Here is a 20,279-nt window from a genome sequence, read left to right on the forward strand (position 1 = left end):
GTAAGATTTTTGTATTCATATAACGGAGAAACCAATCTCCCCAAGATCTGCGAAATGTGGCGGGACACTTGATACAAAGAGCATTAGCCACCCTGCAGCGATCCTGTGAATCTGCGGCCTCGGACAAGTTTTCTCTTCTCTCGGAACTCACAGACAACGCTCCTGATGGATTGAGAGATCAAGAGAGTGTAACGCTGGTGGAAAGCAAACTCCAGACTCTGGAATGGAAGCTCATACAACTAGGGGAACTGTGCAGATGGAAATGATATATCCTACGGCTTGCAAAACCATTCAACAAAGAAGCTCTGTTTGTCAATTAACTCCACCTCCCCCCAATGATTGTTGTTTGGCTGTCGATCCGTGCCTAAAACGCGAACATCTATTTCCGACACAGAATGGCGGTTTCGAGAAACAAGGGCGTCGTGTTGGCAAAGAAAAAAGAGACGGCTACTACTCATTGAGTACTCTGTACGGAGTACGGCGGGAGGAATTGCATGCAGGAGACGACGGCTCCAATAATGTCCACTGTTGGTCAGGGCGAACGGTCGGCAAGGCAAGACAGAATCATTCCTCTATGTATGTACAGTACATGTTGGCTCCTTACTGGCCTTGCAGTATGGGAATGAAGTCAATGCTCCAGACCCCTGTTCATTGGGGCTTGGAAACATCGACGAAAAGGATCGGCCAGATGCAGGAAATCACATCTTATTGGGCAGATCACATCACATTTCCCAGTGAAGATGCGGTCCAGGGACGAGTGATATCTCAAAGCACAGGCTTTAGCTTGAAATTCGGGTTGAGTTGGCCGCGAACACACCCTCTGGAATTATTTGACTAAAAGAGAGACTTTCAAACTCGAGGGGCATGGCATTGCGCTGGACCTCATGCTAGTTACCTTGGGAGCTGTAAGTAATTATTAATGAATAATAATGTTCTGAGTCCACAGAGTTGTCAATAATAAAATACGAATGACACCAATACGATGCTAGGAAGCTTGAGCACAAACAGAGCGCGCGCTGTTGTGTAGCTTGGCGGCTCGAGCGCAAACAAGGCTGCTGCCCCTTCCTCATAATCGACGTTCAGCGAGTCCTGCAAAGCGAGAGCGCATACTATTTTCAAGTGATCTATGAGGGTCACTATTATTGGCATCATCGACTGTGTATTTCCAATGTTCTGGAGGGCCAAAACCAAGTTACATACCGACTGCTTGAGCTGCCTTGCATTGACGTTTCGACATGTACCGCACTCTTGGCATTGCCGCTCGGCTCGTAAACATGCCAACGAAAGGATCACGAATAATCGTCCTGTCCGGTCGGAGAAATCTCTTTAAGCTCTACACGATTATCCACATCGAGACGATGAACTTGGGTCGGAATGGAGATGGCGCCCGGGAACTGCTGGTTAGTTTCGCGTGGTAATTTCAGATGGGTCTTCACTATTGTGCTGGAACCGTGAAGCTCCCGGACCCAGGACAATTAGTGCCTCCACCATGCCAGACACTCGAGCCCAGAAGGCATGAGTTCCAAGAAGCCGAAAGCATGGCCGAAACAGGTTTCAGAACCTAAGCGTCGAACAGAATACCTTTGGCCATTGCAGATCCATAGATCAACGGAGCGCGAATGTGTTCTAATTTCTTCGCAATTATCGTTTCGCGCTTCGCATCATCCGCCTCCCAAATTCGATGTGTGCAAGCGCAATCACAAAACGGAGCATGGAGCGCTCCTAAGATGTTAGCCTGTTGACAGCTGGTAGTGGAGAAAGGTTGTCCATCTCAGCCAAAAAATTAGATCCAGCGATGGGGGGTTGATGGAAAAGGAGCAGCCTCACCTTGTCAGACTGGCCTGCAGGCTACAGCTAGTAGAGTCCAACAGCCAATCATACCCAAGCAGCGACTGCATCCATTTCGAATATCATCGAGTTTGTGGCTAGTCAAACCCATCGGCATATTCACAGAACTCCGATGAATCAGCCCAACGAATCCTGTGTCACCCACCTCCCGAAAGGGGCCAAAGACAAATGCCGGTTTCCTACAGCTACGACAAGTCTACAGTCTGTACATTTTCGAATGATGTAGGCGAAGGCCTCTGCCGATAGTCATGATCTCCAAACATTACTACTCTAGTGTTCTATACTCTGTACCCTCTTTCTATTCAGTTATAAACAGAGTACAGTGCGTGTATGGAAACAACGAATGTGCTTGCGATAGAGATTTTAAGATGGATATAACCCTCAGCGTGTATTCACGAACTCACTTCAATTTGTCTCCCAGACCCCTTTTAAGGACTTTGGCTAGGGGCCCAAGGCCGCCCTGCTCTAAGACCTGCTTTGACCTCATGAAGTCACCATCATTCCGCTAAGACAATGTGTATTGGTCGTTAGACCGCGAGTATCGGTCACAAGATCGTGTGATAAACGGCCCATTCATCGCCGCTCAATAAAGTCAGTCTGTGGAACTCTCCGTCCGTCATCCTGCACCTTTACCTACCGGAAAATTAGCGGGAAAAGACTCAAGCTTCCAAGCAATGTAGGTGAATAAATTATTTCCTCAAATCTATCAAGGATGAAAACCCGTTTTTTAAAAGCCAACATCTATGATTATTTCAACCTTTTGCCAGCGCCAGAATGAGTCTCAATAACTCCTTATCACAGCCTTGAACAGATATCTGAGGTCGCCAAATCCGTGGATACATAATAATTAAACATGCTTCTACCTTATACGAATCCATGGATCCGTTGCAACTGACAGGTCTCCTATCTTGGGATCGACCCGCAACACTTGCAGATTCGTAACCAGGCCTAACCTAGGGCTTAGAGGAGCTTCTCAACGTATACGCAGTACAAACTGTCAGTCAGGTTAGATATCAGGCGACTCCTTCCTGATGAGATAGATACATATTCGAGTTCGAAAACAGCCAAAATGCCAAAATGACCATGTGGTTCTGAGTTTTCTAATTGGGCCGATTTATCGGACCCCCTCGTGCGAAATTTGTGAAATTTTTTTATTTCTCCTTCTCTCTCTCTCTCTCTTTTTTTTTTTTTTTTTTTTTTTTTTTTTTTTTTTTTTTAAACTCGAACCCAGTCGTTTCGGGCTGACCAACATCATCATTTCCTCCCGTCATGCTTTGCCCGGTGATTTCAAAACAGATTGTCGACATGAAGAATCGAGAAAATGGACCGTATGGGCCAATTGCCCTTTATTGAATGCAAATCCCATCATTGAGCATGTTGATGGCAGTGTATCAATGACACACCCGCTTTCATTTCAAGAAACCCCCTCCCCCACCCCCCCCCAAAGACCGACTGACCAATGAGTGCATGTCTGCCTGGAAGCATGATAACAATCATTCCCAGCCCTGCTCTTTTGCTTTTTCCCTCAACCTTGACTATATTGTTAACAATACCTTGGCGGTGCTACCTGCTGGTGGCTTTGAACAGGAATTTATACATACACCGCCATAATTGATAGTTAACTACGGAGTAGTTACACCCCTGCTGATTTAGAATAGACATGGCTCAGTAATTGACTTTCCATTAATTATGTAGTAGTTATATTAAATAACTGGAAATCTTATATGCATAGTATAGTATGGACATAGGTAAAAGTGGTGATTCAAAAATCAACATTCTGCTCTAGCCTAGGGCCCCTCAAAAGAATGAAAATAGTGACTAAAAAATCAACATTTCACTCTAGTCCCAGAGGCCTCTCTCTGCATCAAATCTACAATCTCTATATCTCTCAAATAATCCTCATCTGCTCAAGAATCCTTCAAAACTGCCTGTTCTGTCTGCTGCACATTATAAAACAATAGAGTTGAAATAGAGAAGCTCTCATTATCAGTTGCAAGCAGAGATTGCTTCAAAAAATTGTCTATTAATGATTCTTAAACTCAGTAGTGAATAGAATGATTGAATCGGTGCAAGCAAGCCCCCTACTGCTATATACAGCGTAGGTGGGTGCCGGGGTCGTTTTGGCTGGTGGTTAGGGGGCTAGGTCCTGGCAGCTCTACGCTTCGTATAACTAATAATAACTATAAAAACCATGAACAACAGATCTGTGAGCTAACAGCAGAGATTCAGAGAGCTCAAAGAGAAATGTCATAGAGAAGAAGCGTGCAGAGAGACTTGCAGAGAGACTTGCAGAGAGACTTGCAGAATTGATTGGGAATATATAATTCTACTATTGATTATATTTCTATGATTTTCAACAGAGAGGCAGTTTCTTTGTGAATCAATAAGCTGTCTCAGCTTCACTTTTAGCGGGTGGGTGTACATAAATCCCCTTTTGAACCTCCAGAATTGAGCTAGCGAGCATCTTATTAACCTCTTTGCTTGCTTTCTCCGACCCTTGAACTTAAAAGTCAATGGAGACCCCATCTTCGGCGCCGTCGGCTTGGCCAATCCTGCTTTCTCTGAGGGTGGGTGGAAAAGAGAAATCTGGAACGATGGCAATTGTGGATTCTTCTCTCAAGCATGTTCGGCCGTTTGGACCAACTAACTTAACTTAATACTTCGAAGCTAATAATAAAGCTGATGGTGGGTGACAACGACCGCAACCTTGGAAGTTTTGCGATGAATGACCTTTACGGAGGACTTCCTCCACACAAGGGCATGACGGTTTAGCTCCCCCACCACGCCGAAGTTCTCTTCACACAATATATTTGGATATTCGTCCCAAATTACTAGAAGGGAAACTATTATGGTCTGAGGCCGGCTGGAGCGATTTAAACCCGTTCAGACTGGAGAAATGTGTATATAATACAAATGCACAATGCATTGCCGTTTTCCGACTCATAATACTTGTTTAATTATTTTCGGATGTCCTGCACTCCCGTTGGATAGATACACGGGAAGAAAATACTTGTTTTCCCTTCTTTACAAAACATCAGTATGAGACATTGGTATTTACGATATCGTTGCTCGACAAACGGACACGACATCTCTGTGAAATGCCGGAAAGCTACGTTGGCTGGAATAGCGCAAAGTTGAATAAAAGAAGAAAAGAGAGCAGAGAGAGAGAGCCGAGAAGCGAAGTCTTCACTCCCTTATAATAATATCTCACACTCAGATTGACGAAACAATCGAGCAAGCTCTATTCTGAAAATTATTGACTCCTTGTCTCGCTTAGGTCTCGCAGACGTAGCCCAGTCCTCAAACCTGGTCCACGGTGAAGCTTAGTTAGTAGTCGACCGGATACTAATAAGTAAAACTTGGTGAGTTTACCAGGATCAGAGGTTAGAGAATGTCCACCGCGTCCCAATAATGGCAGCAAAAAAAAAGTGTACGCGGCGGAGCTTTTAAGTAGCCAGATGCACGAAAAAGCACTCCTCAATGCAAGACTTCCTTCAGGTCCAGGTACGGATGAATAACTCAAACATAATATCTTGGTCCTTACATTGTTGAGTTGTTTTTTTTATTCAGTTCAACTGGGATTCCTGAGCTAATTGGACCAGGTCTGGTCTGGCCACGATGCCCCCCTCTCGCTGGCTCAAACAACAAGACAACTTAAATGATGTAGAATGTTTCTATAGGCTTGGAGGGCTTTCTAGATGGCAGCTGAGAATTAACCACGCAGGTTCCCAGTCGATCCTACAGGCAATGAAATAGCGGGGATTTTTTATATTGTTGCCCCGCTGATTTCAAGCTTCAGTATGTTTCAGTTTCTAAACAGGGAATCCTCGACTTCTCCGAAAGCCAAGGCTGATATAAAACATTTAATGAATCGAAATTTCTTCATGGTAGGGTAGGGATAGGTGATGTCCCCTTCCTATATACGCGCTTTTGGCGCTAATCTTGCAAAGGCTCGGCGTACTGGATATTGTATCTCACCAGCTCCTGATCAGCAGATCACCACACTGCAGCAGAAAGGGGAGTTTATCCGGGCAATTATCTCGTTGGTGCGGAGAAATGATGGACTTGATCTTGATGATGCAGCAAGCAAATGCTCCCGAGGAAGCTGAGTACGAGATATTCCTCCTAGCTGGCGTTAAAAAACGTCACTTCTCCACCGTGCTAAATACGCAGCGTAAAGGTGTCCTGATGCTACAGCATCTTTATATACCCGATTTTGGGCAGGTATAAAATAAATGGCAGCAATCTAAATCTGTACTGCTTCTAGAGATCTCTTGAGTGATTCCTCCTATCGGATATATCCGGCTATACTCAATAATAATAACTACCCACACAACCGTCGTAGTTCCATCCGTACGCGCGAATGTAAAAAAGCGGATAAAAAAGCAAACATGCGCGATGCCCAGTGCTCTGCATTAGCAGAAAAATCGGTGAAGATCCCAACAGCCCAAAACTTATTTAGTTAGAACAGGGCGAATAAGAAGCCTGAGTTCCTAGCGACGGGAGAATACCATGGGTAACAAGACGCAGGGAGAAACCCCCCCCACGGAATAACTATGATTCAGGCTTCCTCGGATAGCTCGACCGAACTGTGGTTTGGCTGTCGATGCAGATATGGTTAGGTTGGGTGGGAGTCAACCAGGATATTGACTAACGCCCAGGAGCTTATAAGTGTTCTGTTGATTCTTTGTGTGTATCGTTATATTATTCTTATTCGTCGGGAATAGGGATTTTTGATATGAAGAGTTTTTGTCAACAACGCAGTATGTATGCACGGAAAAAGAGGGGAGGGGAAGATATATATCACTTTTCCGTCAGCTGTCAAGAAACAAAACTGCCTCTAAAGGGCAATGACAGATAACTAAATAACTACAGGATCTTGATCTGATCCCGCATGCGCCTAATGTGCTCGGTTGGAAGATACATCTCCAGTCTGGCAGCACAACAGCAGCACAACAGCAGCAGTTAGGTAATAATAACTAGTCGGAATTTTCCAGTAGTTAGCCTCGCAGGACCATGCAGGGCGGCAACAGAGAAGAGAACGCATTCCTCCACTCCATTTTCTTTGTTCAATGTTGGGATGGTCATTTTTCTGGACATAAAAGGGGGGTGGGGTTTTTTCTTCCCATTATTTGAATATCATTCATTTGTTAAATAAATAGTTGCTTACAACTTAACTACAGGTTTGTTGCTGACGCTCATTCGCTAAAATCCAACCCCCATCATCATTTCTTTGTCTCGCTTTCCGACTCTTGCCCCCCTTTCAACCCAAATCGCATCCAATGATGTGAAAGCGTCGAGAATAGTCCGTTACCGCTCATGAGGTTCCTTATTGCAAAATATGATCTGATAGAGAAAAAAATCATATAATATGAAATGTGACAAAAGAAAAGAAAAGAAAAGAAATCAAAAAAAAAAATAAAGAACTAAAAGAAATAAATGACTAGACTGGGGTTCGATCCCAGGACCTTATCGGCACATGTGGTATGCTGACTAAGCTTGCGCTTTGCAGACCAAGGAATGTGAGCGATACGTGATAACCAACTACACCATCCAGCCACTCTTGGATGTCAACGAGCCTCCCAACAGGACTTTTTTCCATAGGCGCAGAATAATTGTGGACTTGACTCTTATTTGAACATTTCTCACAAACCACTCAGATCAGATAAGGGATAAGCCCCTGAAACAAATGAATAAGTGATGGCGACATTCTCTTATCGTGTCAAGTCAAGTAAGTACATTACGTGTGCGGAATGTCCCGGGTGTTTATTACAAAAAGGTGTGTGTGTGTGTGCGTGTGTGTGTGTGTGTGTGGGACATTTAAGGGCAGTGCGAAGAAGTCAATCATCCCGCCTGATTCCGGCTTCCTGCCATTCACAAAATATAGTTATACAGAACTCTATGCACATCTTATCTACTCTACAAATCCACACAGCCTCCTGTGTATTCTACCCATGACGCAGGACATTCTCAGGACCTTCTCAAGGACCGACCGGTTGTCTCCTGGATAATTAATCATAGGCGTAAGCGATTAAACTCTGGACCCTTCCCGCCATTGGCTAACTGGGGTTCGGTTCATGTGTATGGGTATATATATATCAAAACCTGTTTGCTAGATCTTGGAACTTGAAGATTAAGCCAAACCTTAAACCCCGCATGGGGTTTCAAACAAAAAGGGAGAAAGAAGTAAAAATGTAAAAATGACTTCGGCATATCAAATAATGGAAGGATGCAAGCCCTCGAGTGAGCAAAAGAAACTTTCGTGACAAGATTATCGCACGCACAAACAGAGGGAAGGCTACGAGCATGGAACCCTGGTAACTTGGTAGCTCGAGACGCAGGTACGAGGAACAGAAGAGTAATGCTGTGCTAGATTACTTTGCTACCTATATGTGGGGGTCAACTATTAGAGCCTGTATTAACGTAACATCATTAGCTGCCACTAAAGACCAACGGAGTTGGCCTGAAACCAAGAACAAGCAGCGAGCAGAGAGAGAGAGAGAGATGGATGCGTCGAAATTATTCCACGTGCCAAAATATCCCATTGGCTCAAAATTGATGTAAACTAGGACCAGTTAATGATAATAATAAAGTACAGAGGATAGTGAGATATGTGTCTGTTACAAGATAGGGGTGACAGAAGTGCATGGAGGAGAAGATCGGTTTAAGGGTCGTAGGCGGAATAGCAGACCGGATGAATTGTGCGGCGAATGTCACAAAACGAGACGCCAATGACGATTTTAGGTGCGAAACCCGAAATGGGAAAATGGGCGTGCATTTCAGAAGAAAAACAGAATGATATGATTCCGGTAACTGGAGGGGAAATGAGCCTGAAATCACAGAGAAAAAATAAAAAATAAAAATAAAACAGTGGTATAAAAGGAAATAAAGGAGAATATCATTGAACATGCCCATAACCTCCACATGAACCAACGTAAAACTCCTTATTGCGCCCTAAGAAAAGTCAGAACGAATGGTGATAAGCTCCAGCAACGTTATGACATTCAGAAATATCAGATATATCGCTGATTCGAGTAGAGAAACAGCCTCCATCGTCGACAAGGGAAGGGATGTCGAAAGTTATTCTCAGGTATCTTCATCAATGCCATCGATCGACTGGTGATTGCTGTCAGCCCCCTGGTTAGCTTCCTGGGCACCTTCATGGTCCACCATATCCAAATCCGTCGCATGGGACTTATTGCCTTTGTTGACTCGAGATGGTGTGATAGCGTAGGCAACTTTGTCGACATTCGTGTTGCCATTCTCGAGAGCGCCGGTAGCCCTGCCCTTGCTACTCGAACCGCCAAGCGACTCAGATGTAGCCCTGGCACCAATCTCCATAGCGCTCGTCTCTATCTCGGCAGATTCGAGCTCCGGCTTCTCCAATTGCTCAAGTTCACCGTCCTCCCTGCTTTCAATACCATCACCCATAGTTTCATTAGCATCATTAGCGTCAAGGAGCCTGCTACTTCGCCCCCTTCGGAGGCCACTTGTTCGACTCGAAGGTGTCGGAGTGCCCGTAGCCTGGCTGGCGGTTCGCTTTGGAGTACTGCGGCCACTTGTTCGTGCGGTAGTGGGAGCAGTGGCTGTAGTCGTGCGTCCTTTGAACTTATTAGCACGAGTTGAGCCGAATGGCCGACCTGGTCGACGTTTGACAACTGTTCCTTGGATGGGGGGAAATATTTCGAACCGCGTGGGCGGGATTCCAGCTGCTGGATTCTGTATCATGGACGACGCTGACGGGGTTCTGGCGCCGTTTGTTTGCCTTGACGAATGGTCATCGAAGTGCATCACACTCATTGATGGCGGTCCAGGGGGTTCAAAAGGGGGCGATGCGTATCTGGCTTGGCGGTGTCCGTTGACGAGACCATCTTGCATGCTCCTTGTATCACCATTCACATTTTCTGCTCGGTTGGTATACATATTGCTATCGCTGTTGCCTTCCATATCCAGATCGCCGTCCACATCGGGCTCATCGCGCGGGGCAACGGTATGTAGCGGTGCTCGGTCATAGTGTGACTGGTTGCTGCGACCCATAAGGTAGGGAGTCCAGACAAGTGCATCTGGATTGAGCCGTACGTAATTTTTCTTCTCCCAGTTTCGAATATATTCCTCGAAATAGGCATAATTCAGTCGCAGGGCGTACGTTTTTGTTTGGGGATCCCGTACGAGGGCCCGCAATCCCTCCAAGCCTGACACGATGTCATCTGCTGTCATCCCGGTGCGCTCTGACAGCTCGGCAATACTGACGGGAGACTTTTGATTTCGCAGCTGGTATGATAAGACCAGACGCCAATAATTGCGGTATGATACTAGACCCAGATCTGAGAGTGGTTTTTCTGGTGACCCTGTTTTCCGTTCCACCCTCGTTAGGAGATAGGAGAAGTCTATCAGGAGATTGCCATAACCTTTCCGCTGGTGGATGGGGAGGGTTAAGATGCATGACACATTATTTGATGAGCTGGGCCTCTTCTCCTTGCTGAAGTAGCCAACGAAGTGGCAACCTAACTCATCATATTCTGTCATGACATAGAAGAGGAACGGTTCGACGTCGTAGTACAGCGTTTTGGATCCTAGGAAGAGTTTCGCAAGCAAGCAAAGGTTTTGGCAGTATACGGGGTTCTTGCGACCATCAACTTCGAAAACAGCCACCGATCCGTCTCGGTATATTTCATCCCCCGGAGGGTGTTTCGCCGGGCATTTCAGTTTGTGGCGCCAGGCAACAAACGCCGAATTCATGTATTTGAGACAGAATTCGCAGATGTAGAGCACACGGTTTCTACTGTATTCTTCTGGATAAGGCGCAGCATACCACGTTTCAATCTCGTAGCCACCAAAGCTGATGTATTTTATTTTGCTTGGTGGACCAGAGATCTTTTGTGAGGCACGTGGTGCTGGGTCACCGGACTGGTCGACAGCAGCCATTTTCTGTCTCCATTCTTCTTCGGCTTTTTGACGAGCGGCCTCGAACTTCTCTCGATCTGCAGCAAGGGGGAGTGTCTTTGACGTGTCAGCGTCAGCTTCTGATAAGATTCCCCCGTAGGGTTTCGATTTGAGCTCATCGTTTTCTCGATCGTGGAAGGCGTAAAAGGGAGCGCTGTATGTCGCGGGGGGGATGGGGTGAAAATGAGGCTGGGGCGGTTCAACCGCTGGCGGTGGCTTCGGACGTCTTCGTCTTGAGACTTTTAGTTTTGGCCGGGAGCTCAAGATTTTGTTTAACTTTGTACTATTTAGGTGAAATGAAAGAATGATCTTTCCTGGCTGACGCTGAACAACATTACAAAGGGGCTTTTCGGTTTTGCGCGTTCGTCGTGATCTCGACTGGCGGGCAGTAAGGGTGCTCTCTGCAGAATTTTCGATCAACGCTTGTACTGCTTTCATATTCCTGGGCAGAGGAGTGGGAATCATCCCCTCGAATCTGGTGGGCGTTTTCTTTTGTCGTTTCTGGGTAACCGTAGTCGCTTCTGGACCCTCGTCGAATGCCCTCCGCTTCCGAAGCGACCTAGAGCCATCCAGGGGATCATCGTCGACTATTAACGAGCTGAAAATAGAATGGGACTCCGGCCCTAAAGCTTCGCTATGAGCGGGTAGTAGATCTCGTGCAATGTTTGATGTGCCTGATTTTCGCCGGGATGGCGTCTCTTCAGGTTTATCAGGTTCTAGTTTGCTTCTAACACAGCCAGGACACCTCCAATCTTCAGCATCTAATAAATTTCACAAGTTAGTTATATTGTTCAAGGAGCTAAAAGTGCAGAGATGAGAGAAGAGATTTTTCTTTTTTTCTTTTTTTCTTTTTCTTTTTCTTTTTCTTCTTCCTTTTTAAAAAATTTAAATACCTTCGTCGTTAATTAAAGCTCCTCGTTCTCGCGCACATTGGCGGTGACCTATGGGCCGATAGATTAGCCTCAAACTCCACAATTTCGTCAGGGGCACGAGCCAAGCTTTTTAAACCTATCGAAACTTACAATGATCACGACAAACAGCACATGACAAATATTCTTCGAACTCTTCGCTGGGATCGTGTTCTTCGTCTTGGCCACAGACTCTGTATGTAATTAGCAATTATTTGCTTGCTTATGGATGCGTATTTTTAAACTTACATGCAATTGTTGGGATTTGATGCATCTGCTTCTGCATCTTCCACGTCATTACTTTCGGCCTCCCACTCCTCATCTGCTTCCGATCCTTCAGAGGAATCGTCATCGGAATCTGCCTTGACTCCGTTGGATTCGTTTTCGAATTCGACATCCGGGTCATTCGGGTCATCATCCTCACCATCACTGTCAGATTTGGCATCGCCATCTGGAAATTTCACCGCTCCGATAGCCTCAGTCTCTTCGTCTCCATCCCTATCCGCGTCGGCAACCCCATCTATATTGGCAATGTCATCCTTATGGTCCGCCTCAGGATTATCCACTCCCCCAGCGCCATCTTCTCTATTCGCCTCGTTTTCACTCGCTGTGATTGTCTCCACGTCTTTCCCAAGGTTTGAAGGAATATCGACATTTTCCTGTGGTATCGTAGGCGCCGTTTGGGGGAGACTTGGATAGAACTCATCATCCTCATCGCCCTCGGCATCTTGGTCACTATCCACTAGGTCTGGCTGTCGATCGATGCTAGTATTTCCGTATGCGGCCGGCACAGTCGCCGCCATGGTATAAGCTACTGCAGTCGCCAGATTGACGATGCGCTTAGACCATTGGGCCACTCTGCTCGGGTCGGCAGATGACTGCACAGCTTGTTTTTTTTTTATATGTCGTCAAAGAAAATAGGAGGCCTCTGTGACGGAGGCTTGCGCCCCCAGCGGTGGAGATGCGGGTGTCTGAAGCAACGCCGTGGGCCACAATCAACGAGATCTATAAACCACCAGTCTGCGTAAAAACCGACCATGCGATCAAGGCTATAAGTAGTAAATCAAAGTTTCTGAAAGTCATGGCGGTATATGTTAGTTGGAAGTTTCATTGAGGTTGCACGCGGATTGTCGGGAAAACGCGCTGGGAACTGGGAAGAAAGAACACCAGAGAAAAAGCGCACAGTAGTACTTACGGCACCTAACGACCGGACGCGTAAATCACAGCCGGCTCATTCCTCAGTCTGCTCTTTTGCCAGCTGATGCTCTATCTCTGTGAGCCCCCTCTTGGCTGGGTGAGGTCTGGCTTGACGAATTTTGCTTACTCACCAAACGCCAAGCCTTTTGAGCGCTAAACTCCATTTGGCTCACTCTAAACCATCGTCATTCCATCCATCCCGGCTGCAACACATCTTCTCAATTCCGCGTTTCTTTGTGCAATTGCGGCTTCTCAGGAGGGGCTGGGTCTTATATTTCCTTTTATTATCGTCTTGAAGCGCATTCTACAACGATGGGCGTTCCGTTTGAAGCCCTTCTCCCTTACGGGATTATCGTGGTGGTAGGTTCTACCCTCCATTGACACTTACCGGAGAACGGATACTCACTTCACCACTCTTAGATGTTCGGTGTCACTGGGTTCGGGTTGTCGACAGTGAAGTACTATTCAAACGGAAGAAAAAACCCAAGACGGGGTATAGATATGTGGGATAAGGTATGTTTTCGTTTTGCGATCCATTGATAGGATAATTCGCTGACCTTTTCACAGCAAAGTACGTATGCGCACAATCTCCGCCGGATAGCGAAGACTGACATTCTTTAGTGATGGAACGGGACCAGCGGATCACGGGGATATTTAGAGGGCAGGATAATAACCATGAAGCGCCGGTGGGATTCGAGGTTAACAATCCATGGAAGGTAAGGAAGGGATACTGCAGTTGTCCTTTTTTTTCTCCTCGAGGTAACCAGAGCTGACCATATAACTAGACCGAGAGACGATTTTTCTAAAAGAAATTCCTTTTTTCCGCTTTATACTTTGCCATAACTACACATATTTGTTACGTTACAAGATCAAATGAGGAAAGACAGTCGTATTCTGCATTTGAAGAGGAGCATTAGCAGTGTGGTCTCGTCTTGTTTATGTCGATGTCTGAATTTCCACCACCGAACCCTTGATTCCTCGAACCTCCATTGGATGGAGATGTACATTAAACCATTTTTCCAATGCAGAAACTCTATCGGCTTCAGAATTTAGAATCGCGATCTTCTCGACATTGCCGTTGATATTTTGCTTTACATCAACTCCTGTTAACGCCAGGGTCCCGATGATGTCGTCCTCCGCTTCACTGAGAAGAAATTTGGTGCAGATGAATTTCTGCTTAAAGGTGCTGGTGGGGTGTTGGCTCGTCCAGAAGTTCAGGATCTCGTAGTCTTGTGGCAGGAATTCAATGTTGTAGAAGCAGTAGGCGTCTCTCCAATCGCTTTCTAGGTCTGGCCTTGTTTGGTACATCCAGAGCCGTTGGCTACGGTCCACATTTGCGCTGATATTGCTTTTGACCACCCTCATTTGCGCGGGGGCGAAGGTCGTGGCGGGTTTATCCTCCTCTAGCAAGAGAGGGCGGGTGGGACCATTGGGACCAAATCCAACATCCACCTAATGCCGCAATCATTAAGCACTGTCCCGTACTGTAGAAATGTCTCTCGAGCACAAGAGGAGTAGAGACTTACCATGTACTTCTTCCCATCAATAGCCACGACTAGTATCATGTGGCCCCTGCATATACCAATCAAGTTATTAACTTATATCACAACAGAAAGGGGTCTGGATAATTTCCAGTTGATCCTTTCTCTCCCCTTTCTCGTCTAGCTCATGTCGGGGACACTCTTTATTTTTCTCAGAATTCCTCACCATCCATGAAATTGACTAGCAGCGGAAGGCGAATCGTAACCCTTGCTCACTCTTCCCGCAGTAGTATAAAACTGATATCCCAGCGAACGGATCACTATGGCCAGGAGTCCTGTGTTTTCCAAGCAATAGCCACCTAGACCGCGCTCTATAAGTTTATGAAACAGATGGTCAGGGTCCAGCGAGATGGTGTTGTGTTGGGAGTAATGCAAAACGATATTGGAAAACGCTACGGTGGCGAGCTGTCGTTGTTGGAGCACAGTCAATGCCGTCAGAGGGTCCCTTTGGACAAGTTCTTCAAGCTCAGACAGCTTGGTCAACCCTTGGTCTACTGGACAGTTGTAGATAAAGATGAGATACTTGGCGAGTTGTTCGCGGGTATAGGTAGGGTGTTCAGAGGCCATATTATGCGTGTGAATTGAGTTCCGTAGGTCCAGTTTATTAATTCCACAATATATCTATATATTAAAATAATTTGATATCCAAGAGACTCAGAAGACCGGTTCCCTCAGGCGCTTTTATTTTAGCATAAATATTAATAATTGTTGGAGGTAAATATTCCATGTCGCGGTGCTCATTCCGTTCAAATATTTAAACAGCGCTAATCGCTAGTTAAATAATCCACAACGGCCTCGCGGGGCCTCGTACTTTCGTTTATTTATTTATTAGTTAGTTGTTTCTTGGGTGGCGTTGAGAAATCACCTTCAGAAAAGGGAGGGAGAATAAAGATCGATTCTTAAAGCAAAGGCCTAGTCTAGATTGAAACCTCTCAATGATTTATAACTAGGAATATTCCGATGACATATTGTAATCCTTGTTTTGAACCCACCCAAACGAATGCCCCCCTCTTTGTCGTATCTGAGAATAGTTAATTATTAATCAATAACAATAACAATCAATGTCTGTCTCGCAGAACAACTCATAACACACACTAACTACCTACTACTAACTTTCCTACGACTTCTGCATCGCTCAACATTATATACATACAAGAAATGCTCCTCCGATGCCCTTGAGATGGGAATAGAAAAGAACAACGACAGTTGCATATCTCCTGAACATTGTCCCATAGATCAGGACCCTACTAACTACCACCGCCCGCCTGTGTTGAAATTTGTTCCCCCAAGTCTTTTCGAAGTTAGTGTGGTTCCTGGTCTGATATTTAGTCCGTTGATATCAACCGATCAATCCCTCCCCCGCTGCGCAGTATGACATCAGAATCGCTCGAGGCGAAGTTAAATGCTCTGCAGGAGTATTCGGTTTGTGATGTATGTAATTTTCTATATAAATTTATCCCGTGCAACCATGTGGTAGCTCGAGACTCACTTCAACCGGAAGGTTTCAGACGCTCTTCTGAAAATCCAAAAAGTACCAAATGGTCAAATTGCTCGGGCGGGATTCCTCGCTGATCTTGGTGAGCGCGCCTTTGTACTGCACACTCCCAGATTTCCATGCCGAATTTCAATGATGCTAGAAGACCATATCGGGTTTATCAGTTCAAATGCATCTCCCATTGAAGTTGTTATTCATTGGCTCAAAAGGGAAGGAAGAGGAAGTTCGTTATTCATACCTATCAGAATAACTAAATCAATAATTCTACGAAAAAAGTCCCCTTCTCCCCTTCGCGGATCAACTTCGAAAACCAACCCAAAATAATCGCCCCGGTGTCTACCTTCAAATTCATACCTAAAGATGATCCTGTCCCTGAAGATACATCACCATCAAAGGAGCACAGCTTCCCACCGCGCCACCACTGGGTGGACTGCGCCCAGCCTGGTACTGTCGTATTTATCGAACAGCCAGCAGGCCAATATTGCGCCAATGTCGGCGGCATAATGGCAGCGCGAATGAAAGTCCTGGGAGTGAAGGGTGTGGTTGTGGATGGCCGAGTGCGGGACCTGGCTGAGTTGCGGAGTACACAGCTCCAGGTAAGTGTGGAAAGCCCCCTAGTTTTTTTATGCTAATATGAAAATATAATCCATCTCTATTTTAATGCAGTCTGGTCCTAAAACAATTATGAAGCCTCAGCTAACAGCAAATAATAACAGATCTGGGCCCGCGCAACATCCACCGTTGGCACCAGCGCAGAGGCCAAACCGGGTGTTCGAAATGTGCCGGTGAATATAAGCGGGGTGACGGTTTCTCCGGTAGGGAATACTCTTCCTTTTTTCCTAAAATCATAATATAATCATAATCTCTTTCCCAGGGCGACATCGCGTTTTGTGACCCCCTTGAAGGAACTGCGGTGATTCCCGCTGAACTCCTCGACGAAGTACTGGCCTTGGTGCCCAAACTTGCTGCGGCGGATGAGAAGGTCAAGGAAGATGTACTGAATGGAGCAAATGTCTTCGATGCTTTTGAAAAGCATCGCAGCATGCATTCAACTAAGTAACCTGAAGTACTGAAGTATTTTGTTGTGCTCTCATATCTTTTTTCTCTTTTTCATGAACATATCTGCTGGAGGTCTTGGTTGGGGGTTTGTATATAGTTTTCTGCAATAACGCACATATGAGATAGTTCTCAAGTGTTTATCAGTAAATATTTAGACCGGCCGTGTGGCCGTGCCTGGGACCAGGACCAAATGTTCCATAGTCCCTTTCTCAATTTATTTTGATTGTTCCCGGTCACGGATACCAGGACCTCTATCTAGTCCTAGTCACATTCATCAAATGGGACCATGAATTTTATGTTTCAATGCCTGATCTTTTATTACTTTAAATTACTTTAAATATCATTGGAGTGTTATGATTTATCAAAAATTGTTACTTATTAATTAAATTTTTTTTAGATAGTACAAAAAGAAGTCCGAAAATTTCTTAAAGTAGTAGTTTTATGCTAAGAATGGGACAGAATGATATATAATATGACCACTTTCCTATTACAACTTAGCCATGGTCCCATTCTGTGCTTTGAAAAGTGGTCACTTTTCGAATTTTAAGTGTAGGTCAGTCCCGATGAGATTCACACCCAAGAATTGTATGGGACCAGACATGAGATCAAACATGTCCATGGTCCCGGCGGCCAGTCTATTAGTATTGTAGTTCCTTAGTAGGATGTAGGCATAGTCTGGATCATTCCATCTTACTATGATGGTCTTCAAATTCTAAATAAACCGAAAATTGAAAAATATATAAATGAATAAATAAATAACTGTATATACTCATACATCAACCCATAAGAATAGCTGTATAACAGAAAGTGCGAGAGTGAAAAGGAAGAACATGAATGAGCAATGATGAGCAATGATGAGCAATGATGAGCAATGATGAGCAATGATGAGCAGTTTGGCTCTAACCATCTCTAGGAAAATGAACATAAGAAAAAGGTACCTGGAATGCATTGGAAGAACCCGCATGACCGCTAGGCGCTAGCCAACGAATTCCCCCTTTTTAAAATCGTTATCTATAACCAGCAAAACTTACTCCGCAACCCAGACAGCGGCCATACCCATTCCAGTACCAACACACATGCTAGTGACACCAATCTTCTTCCCCGTTCTCCTCAGTTCCGTCAGGAGCGTGCTGACCTGTCTAGAGCCCGTGCAGCCAAGCGGGTGTCCAAAGGCAATAGCACCGCCCTTGGGATTAATCTTCTCCAGGGGCAATCCCAACTCCTTCACGCACCACACACACTGCGACGCAAACGCCTCGTTAATCTCATAAATATCGACGTCGTCCTTGGACAAACCCGCCTTCTCTAGCGCAACGGGGATGGCTGCCCACGGTCCAATGCCCATGAGGAGTGGCTTGACGCCGACGACGCTGGCAGTGACGTACTTGCCGATGATCTTCTGACCCAGACGCTCTGCGGTGGAGCGCTTCATGAGCAAGACGGCAGCAGCACCGTCGGAGATCTGTGACGAGTTACCAGCGTGGATGCTGCCGTCCTTTGCGAATGCGGGGCGGATCTTGGAGAGCGATTCGGCAGTGATGCCGGCGCGCACGCCATCGTCACGGGAGACGGTGATGGTGGATTCCTTCTCTGTCTTTGGGTCGACGAATTTGACTGTCTGTGGGGCGATTTCTTCATCGAAGAGGCCGGCCTCCTGAGCCTTGATGGCCTTTTGGTAGGAGGTGGCGGCGAAAGCGTCCTGCTCGACGCGGGTGATGTTGCGGTCCTTCGCCATTTGTTCGGAGAGGACACCCATGGGCACTTTGCAGTTGGCGGCTTCTTCATGGCTTTCGAGCAATTCGGAGAATTCGGAGACGGCACCGGGGCTGAGGGATGGTTTTAGTCAACGTTCCTTTGATTTACTTCAGGGGGTATCGTTTTATACACAAGGTGTGCTACTAAAGCAAGAGCAACTTACCCATATTGTTGAGACATGCTCTCGACACCAGCGCCAATGCCAACATCAATCATGCCGCATTTGATGGCATTTGCAATATCAATAATGGCCTGGAGCCCGCTCGAGCATTGTCTGTTAAGAGCCTTGACAGCTGCTGTTTCGGGGAACCCGGCAACCAGAGCGGCAGCACGGAACTCAGTAGCTCCTCCTCCTGGAGGCAAGACAGAGCCAACGGCAATATCTTCGACCAGAGAAGGGTCAATCTTGGATTTCTCAATTAAGGACTTGAATACACCGGCCAGGAGGTCGGATGCGGGAGTGTCCTTGAAGCCACCCCTGCCACCCTTGGTGATGGCAGTTCGAAGGGCGCAGGTCACGACAATATCATCCGGGTGCTTAGAGGTGATAGTCGAGACTCCGCCCTTGCCGGAAAGGTGCGAAGTGACCTGTGAGAGACGTTGTGATGCTACGAGGAGGTTGTCCATGTCAGCTTTTGGAGGCGGCACAGTGACGTAGGCGTACATATGGAGATGATCACATACCTTGAGACATGGTGAGTATATTGTAGAAGGAGGTTCAAAATAACAGATTAAAAGGATCAAAGTAAGAGTATAAGGAGATGAAGAAGGAACAGGAGAAATTGAAAACAAGGAAAAACCAGAAACCAGAGGAAGAGAGTTACGAGTGGGATGGTTTATTTTATATCCGCCGTGTCCCATGTCTTTGATCACACTGGGGAATGCCGAGGCTCTTCGGATCATAGTTGTTCCAGCTGTTAAAGTTGCACGTGACCAGTTATGTAACTAATCACATTTAGCCGCAAGCCCTAACATGTGAAAATTTGCGCTTTCTCTCACCAGGAATTATTATCAGGAGAATGAAATTGTTATTTCAAGCAGCTGAAATGGATGAATTCTTGCAATGATGATGTTGAATAAACACAGTAAGCCAGTGCCCAGCTTCGGCCACTCATTCTCTCTGCATTTCATCCTAGCTCTCTATAAGTGATTGCTGTGCACTTTTATGATATGCATCTTAACATTCTGCTGTTGGGACAGAAATCCCGCTCCACCCCTAACCAGAGATTAATCCGAAGATCAATGTTTTAAGGTTTGTTATTCAGTTTGCCCTTGTAAAAATATGAAAATGTGGGAGGGAATATTTGGCCTTTCATGTGACGCTTGTTCAATGTATTCTGAAAAAAAAAAAAAAAATGTAGCACATGCAACTTTGAAAGAGGGTTTCATTGAATTTTTCCAGTAGCACTTGAGGAACAAAGCTGCTAATTTGAGATCTGTTTTCCTTGACTACTCTTCACTGGCACATGATCAACTATGTTTATATTTTAAACCCTGTCAATATAAGGGCTAGTGGAAGTGCGAATTCATCAT

At 45.7% G+C, this 20,279-nt stretch overlaps 7 protein-coding genes and 1 non-coding gene across 9 annotated transcripts; 4 read left to right on the forward strand and 4 right to left on the reverse strand.

Annotated features, from left to right (window-relative positions):
• Positions 1-223: 223 nt before the first annotated feature.
• On the forward strand, positions 224-838 carry BDCG_08157 (uncharacterized protein; the record flags this gene model as incomplete). Its single annotated transcript, XM_045423933.1, has 1 exon — positions 224-838. One exon carries the CDS (start codon positions 224-226, stop codon positions 836-838), a length of 615 nt encoding a protein of 204 aa, XP_045272767.1.
• Positions 839-1,235: 397 nt separating this feature from the next.
• Positions 1,236-1,734, forward strand: BDCG_08158 (uncharacterized protein; the record flags this gene model as incomplete). The annotated part of the gene is made up of 2 exons (XM_045423934.1): positions 1,236-1,400; positions 1,480-1,734. The coding sequence occupies 2 exons, from the start codon at positions 1,236-1,238 to the stop codon at positions 1,732-1,734; spliced, it is 420 nt and encodes a 139-aa protein (XP_045272768.1).
• A 4,038-nt stretch (positions 1,735-5,772) lies between these two features.
• BDCG_17745 (uncharacterized protein) lies at positions 5,773-6,289 on the forward strand. The gene has a single exon (XM_045426817.1). It carries the CDS (start codon positions 5,905-5,907, stop codon positions 6,076-6,078), a length of 174 nt encoding a protein of 57 aa, XP_045282445.1. The 5' UTR covers positions 5,773-5,904; the 3' UTR covers positions 6,079-6,289.
• Positions 6,290-6,784: 495 nt separating this feature from the next.
• On the reverse strand, positions 6,785-13,059 carry BDCG_08159. Of its 2 annotated transcripts, XM_045423936.1 has the most exons (6): positions 12,895-13,059; positions 11,949-12,771; positions 11,814-11,893; positions 11,685-11,732; positions 7,019-11,552; positions 6,785-6,827 (listed from the first exon to the last, which is right to left on the reverse strand). In XM_045423936.1, the coding sequence occupies exons 2-5, from the start codon at positions 12,500-12,502 to the stop codon at positions 8,935-8,937; spliced, it is 3,300 nt and encodes a 1,099-aa protein (XP_045282446.1). In that variant the 5' UTR covers positions 12,503-12,771; positions 12,895-13,059; the 3' UTR covers positions 6,785-6,827; positions 7,019-8,934. The 2 variants fall into 2 exon arrangements, with proteins under 2 accessions (XP_045282446.1, XP_045272769.1); XM_045423935.1 differs by having other exon boundaries at positions 6,785-11,552.
• On the reverse strand, positions 7,289-7,407 carry BDCG_17746. Its single transcript has one exon. It is a non-coding gene; the product is annotated as a tRNA-Val (tRNA).
• A 524-nt stretch (positions 13,060-13,583) lies between the features above and the next one.
• BDCG_08161 (N-acetyltransferase) lies at positions 13,584-15,379 on the reverse strand. The gene is made up of 3 exons (XM_045423937.1): positions 14,604-15,379; positions 14,423-14,468; positions 13,584-14,348 (listed from the first exon to the last, which is right to left on the reverse strand). The coding sequence occupies exons 1-3, from the start codon at positions 15,002-15,004 to the stop codon at positions 13,833-13,835; spliced, it is 963 nt and encodes a 320-aa protein (XP_045272770.1). The 5' UTR covers positions 15,005-15,379; the 3' UTR covers positions 13,584-13,832.
• Positions 15,228-17,369, forward strand: BDCG_08162 (DlpA domain-containing protein). Its single transcript, XM_045423938.1, has 5 exons — positions 15,228-15,868; positions 15,939-16,014; positions 16,209-16,528; positions 16,649-16,747; positions 16,807-17,369. Exons 1-5 carry the CDS (start codon positions 15,809-15,811, stop codon positions 16,990-16,992), a joined length of 741 nt encoding a protein of 246 aa, XP_045272771.1. The 5' UTR covers positions 15,228-15,808; the 3' UTR covers positions 16,993-17,369.
• On the reverse strand, positions 17,368-20,052 carry BDCG_08163 (acetyl-CoA acyltransferase). The gene is made up of 4 exons (XM_045423939.1): positions 19,746-20,052; positions 19,431-19,691; positions 18,910-19,354; positions 17,368-18,817 (listed from the first exon to the last, which is right to left on the reverse strand). The coding sequence occupies exons 2-4, from the start codon at positions 19,438-19,440 to the stop codon at positions 18,019-18,021; spliced, it is 1,254 nt and encodes a 417-aa protein (XP_045272772.1). The 5' UTR covers positions 19,441-19,691; positions 19,746-20,052; the 3' UTR covers positions 17,368-18,018.
• Between the last annotated feature and the right edge of the window lie 227 nt (positions 20,053-20,279).

This window comes from Blastomyces dermatitidis (genome assembly GCF_000003525.1).
Source record: "Blastomyces dermatitidis ER-3 genomic scaffold supercont1.10, whole genome shotgun sequence".
In the NCBI taxonomy this organism is placed as follows: Eukaryota; Fungi; Ascomycota; class Eurotiomycetes; order Onygenales; family Ajellomycetaceae; genus Blastomyces; species Blastomyces dermatitidis.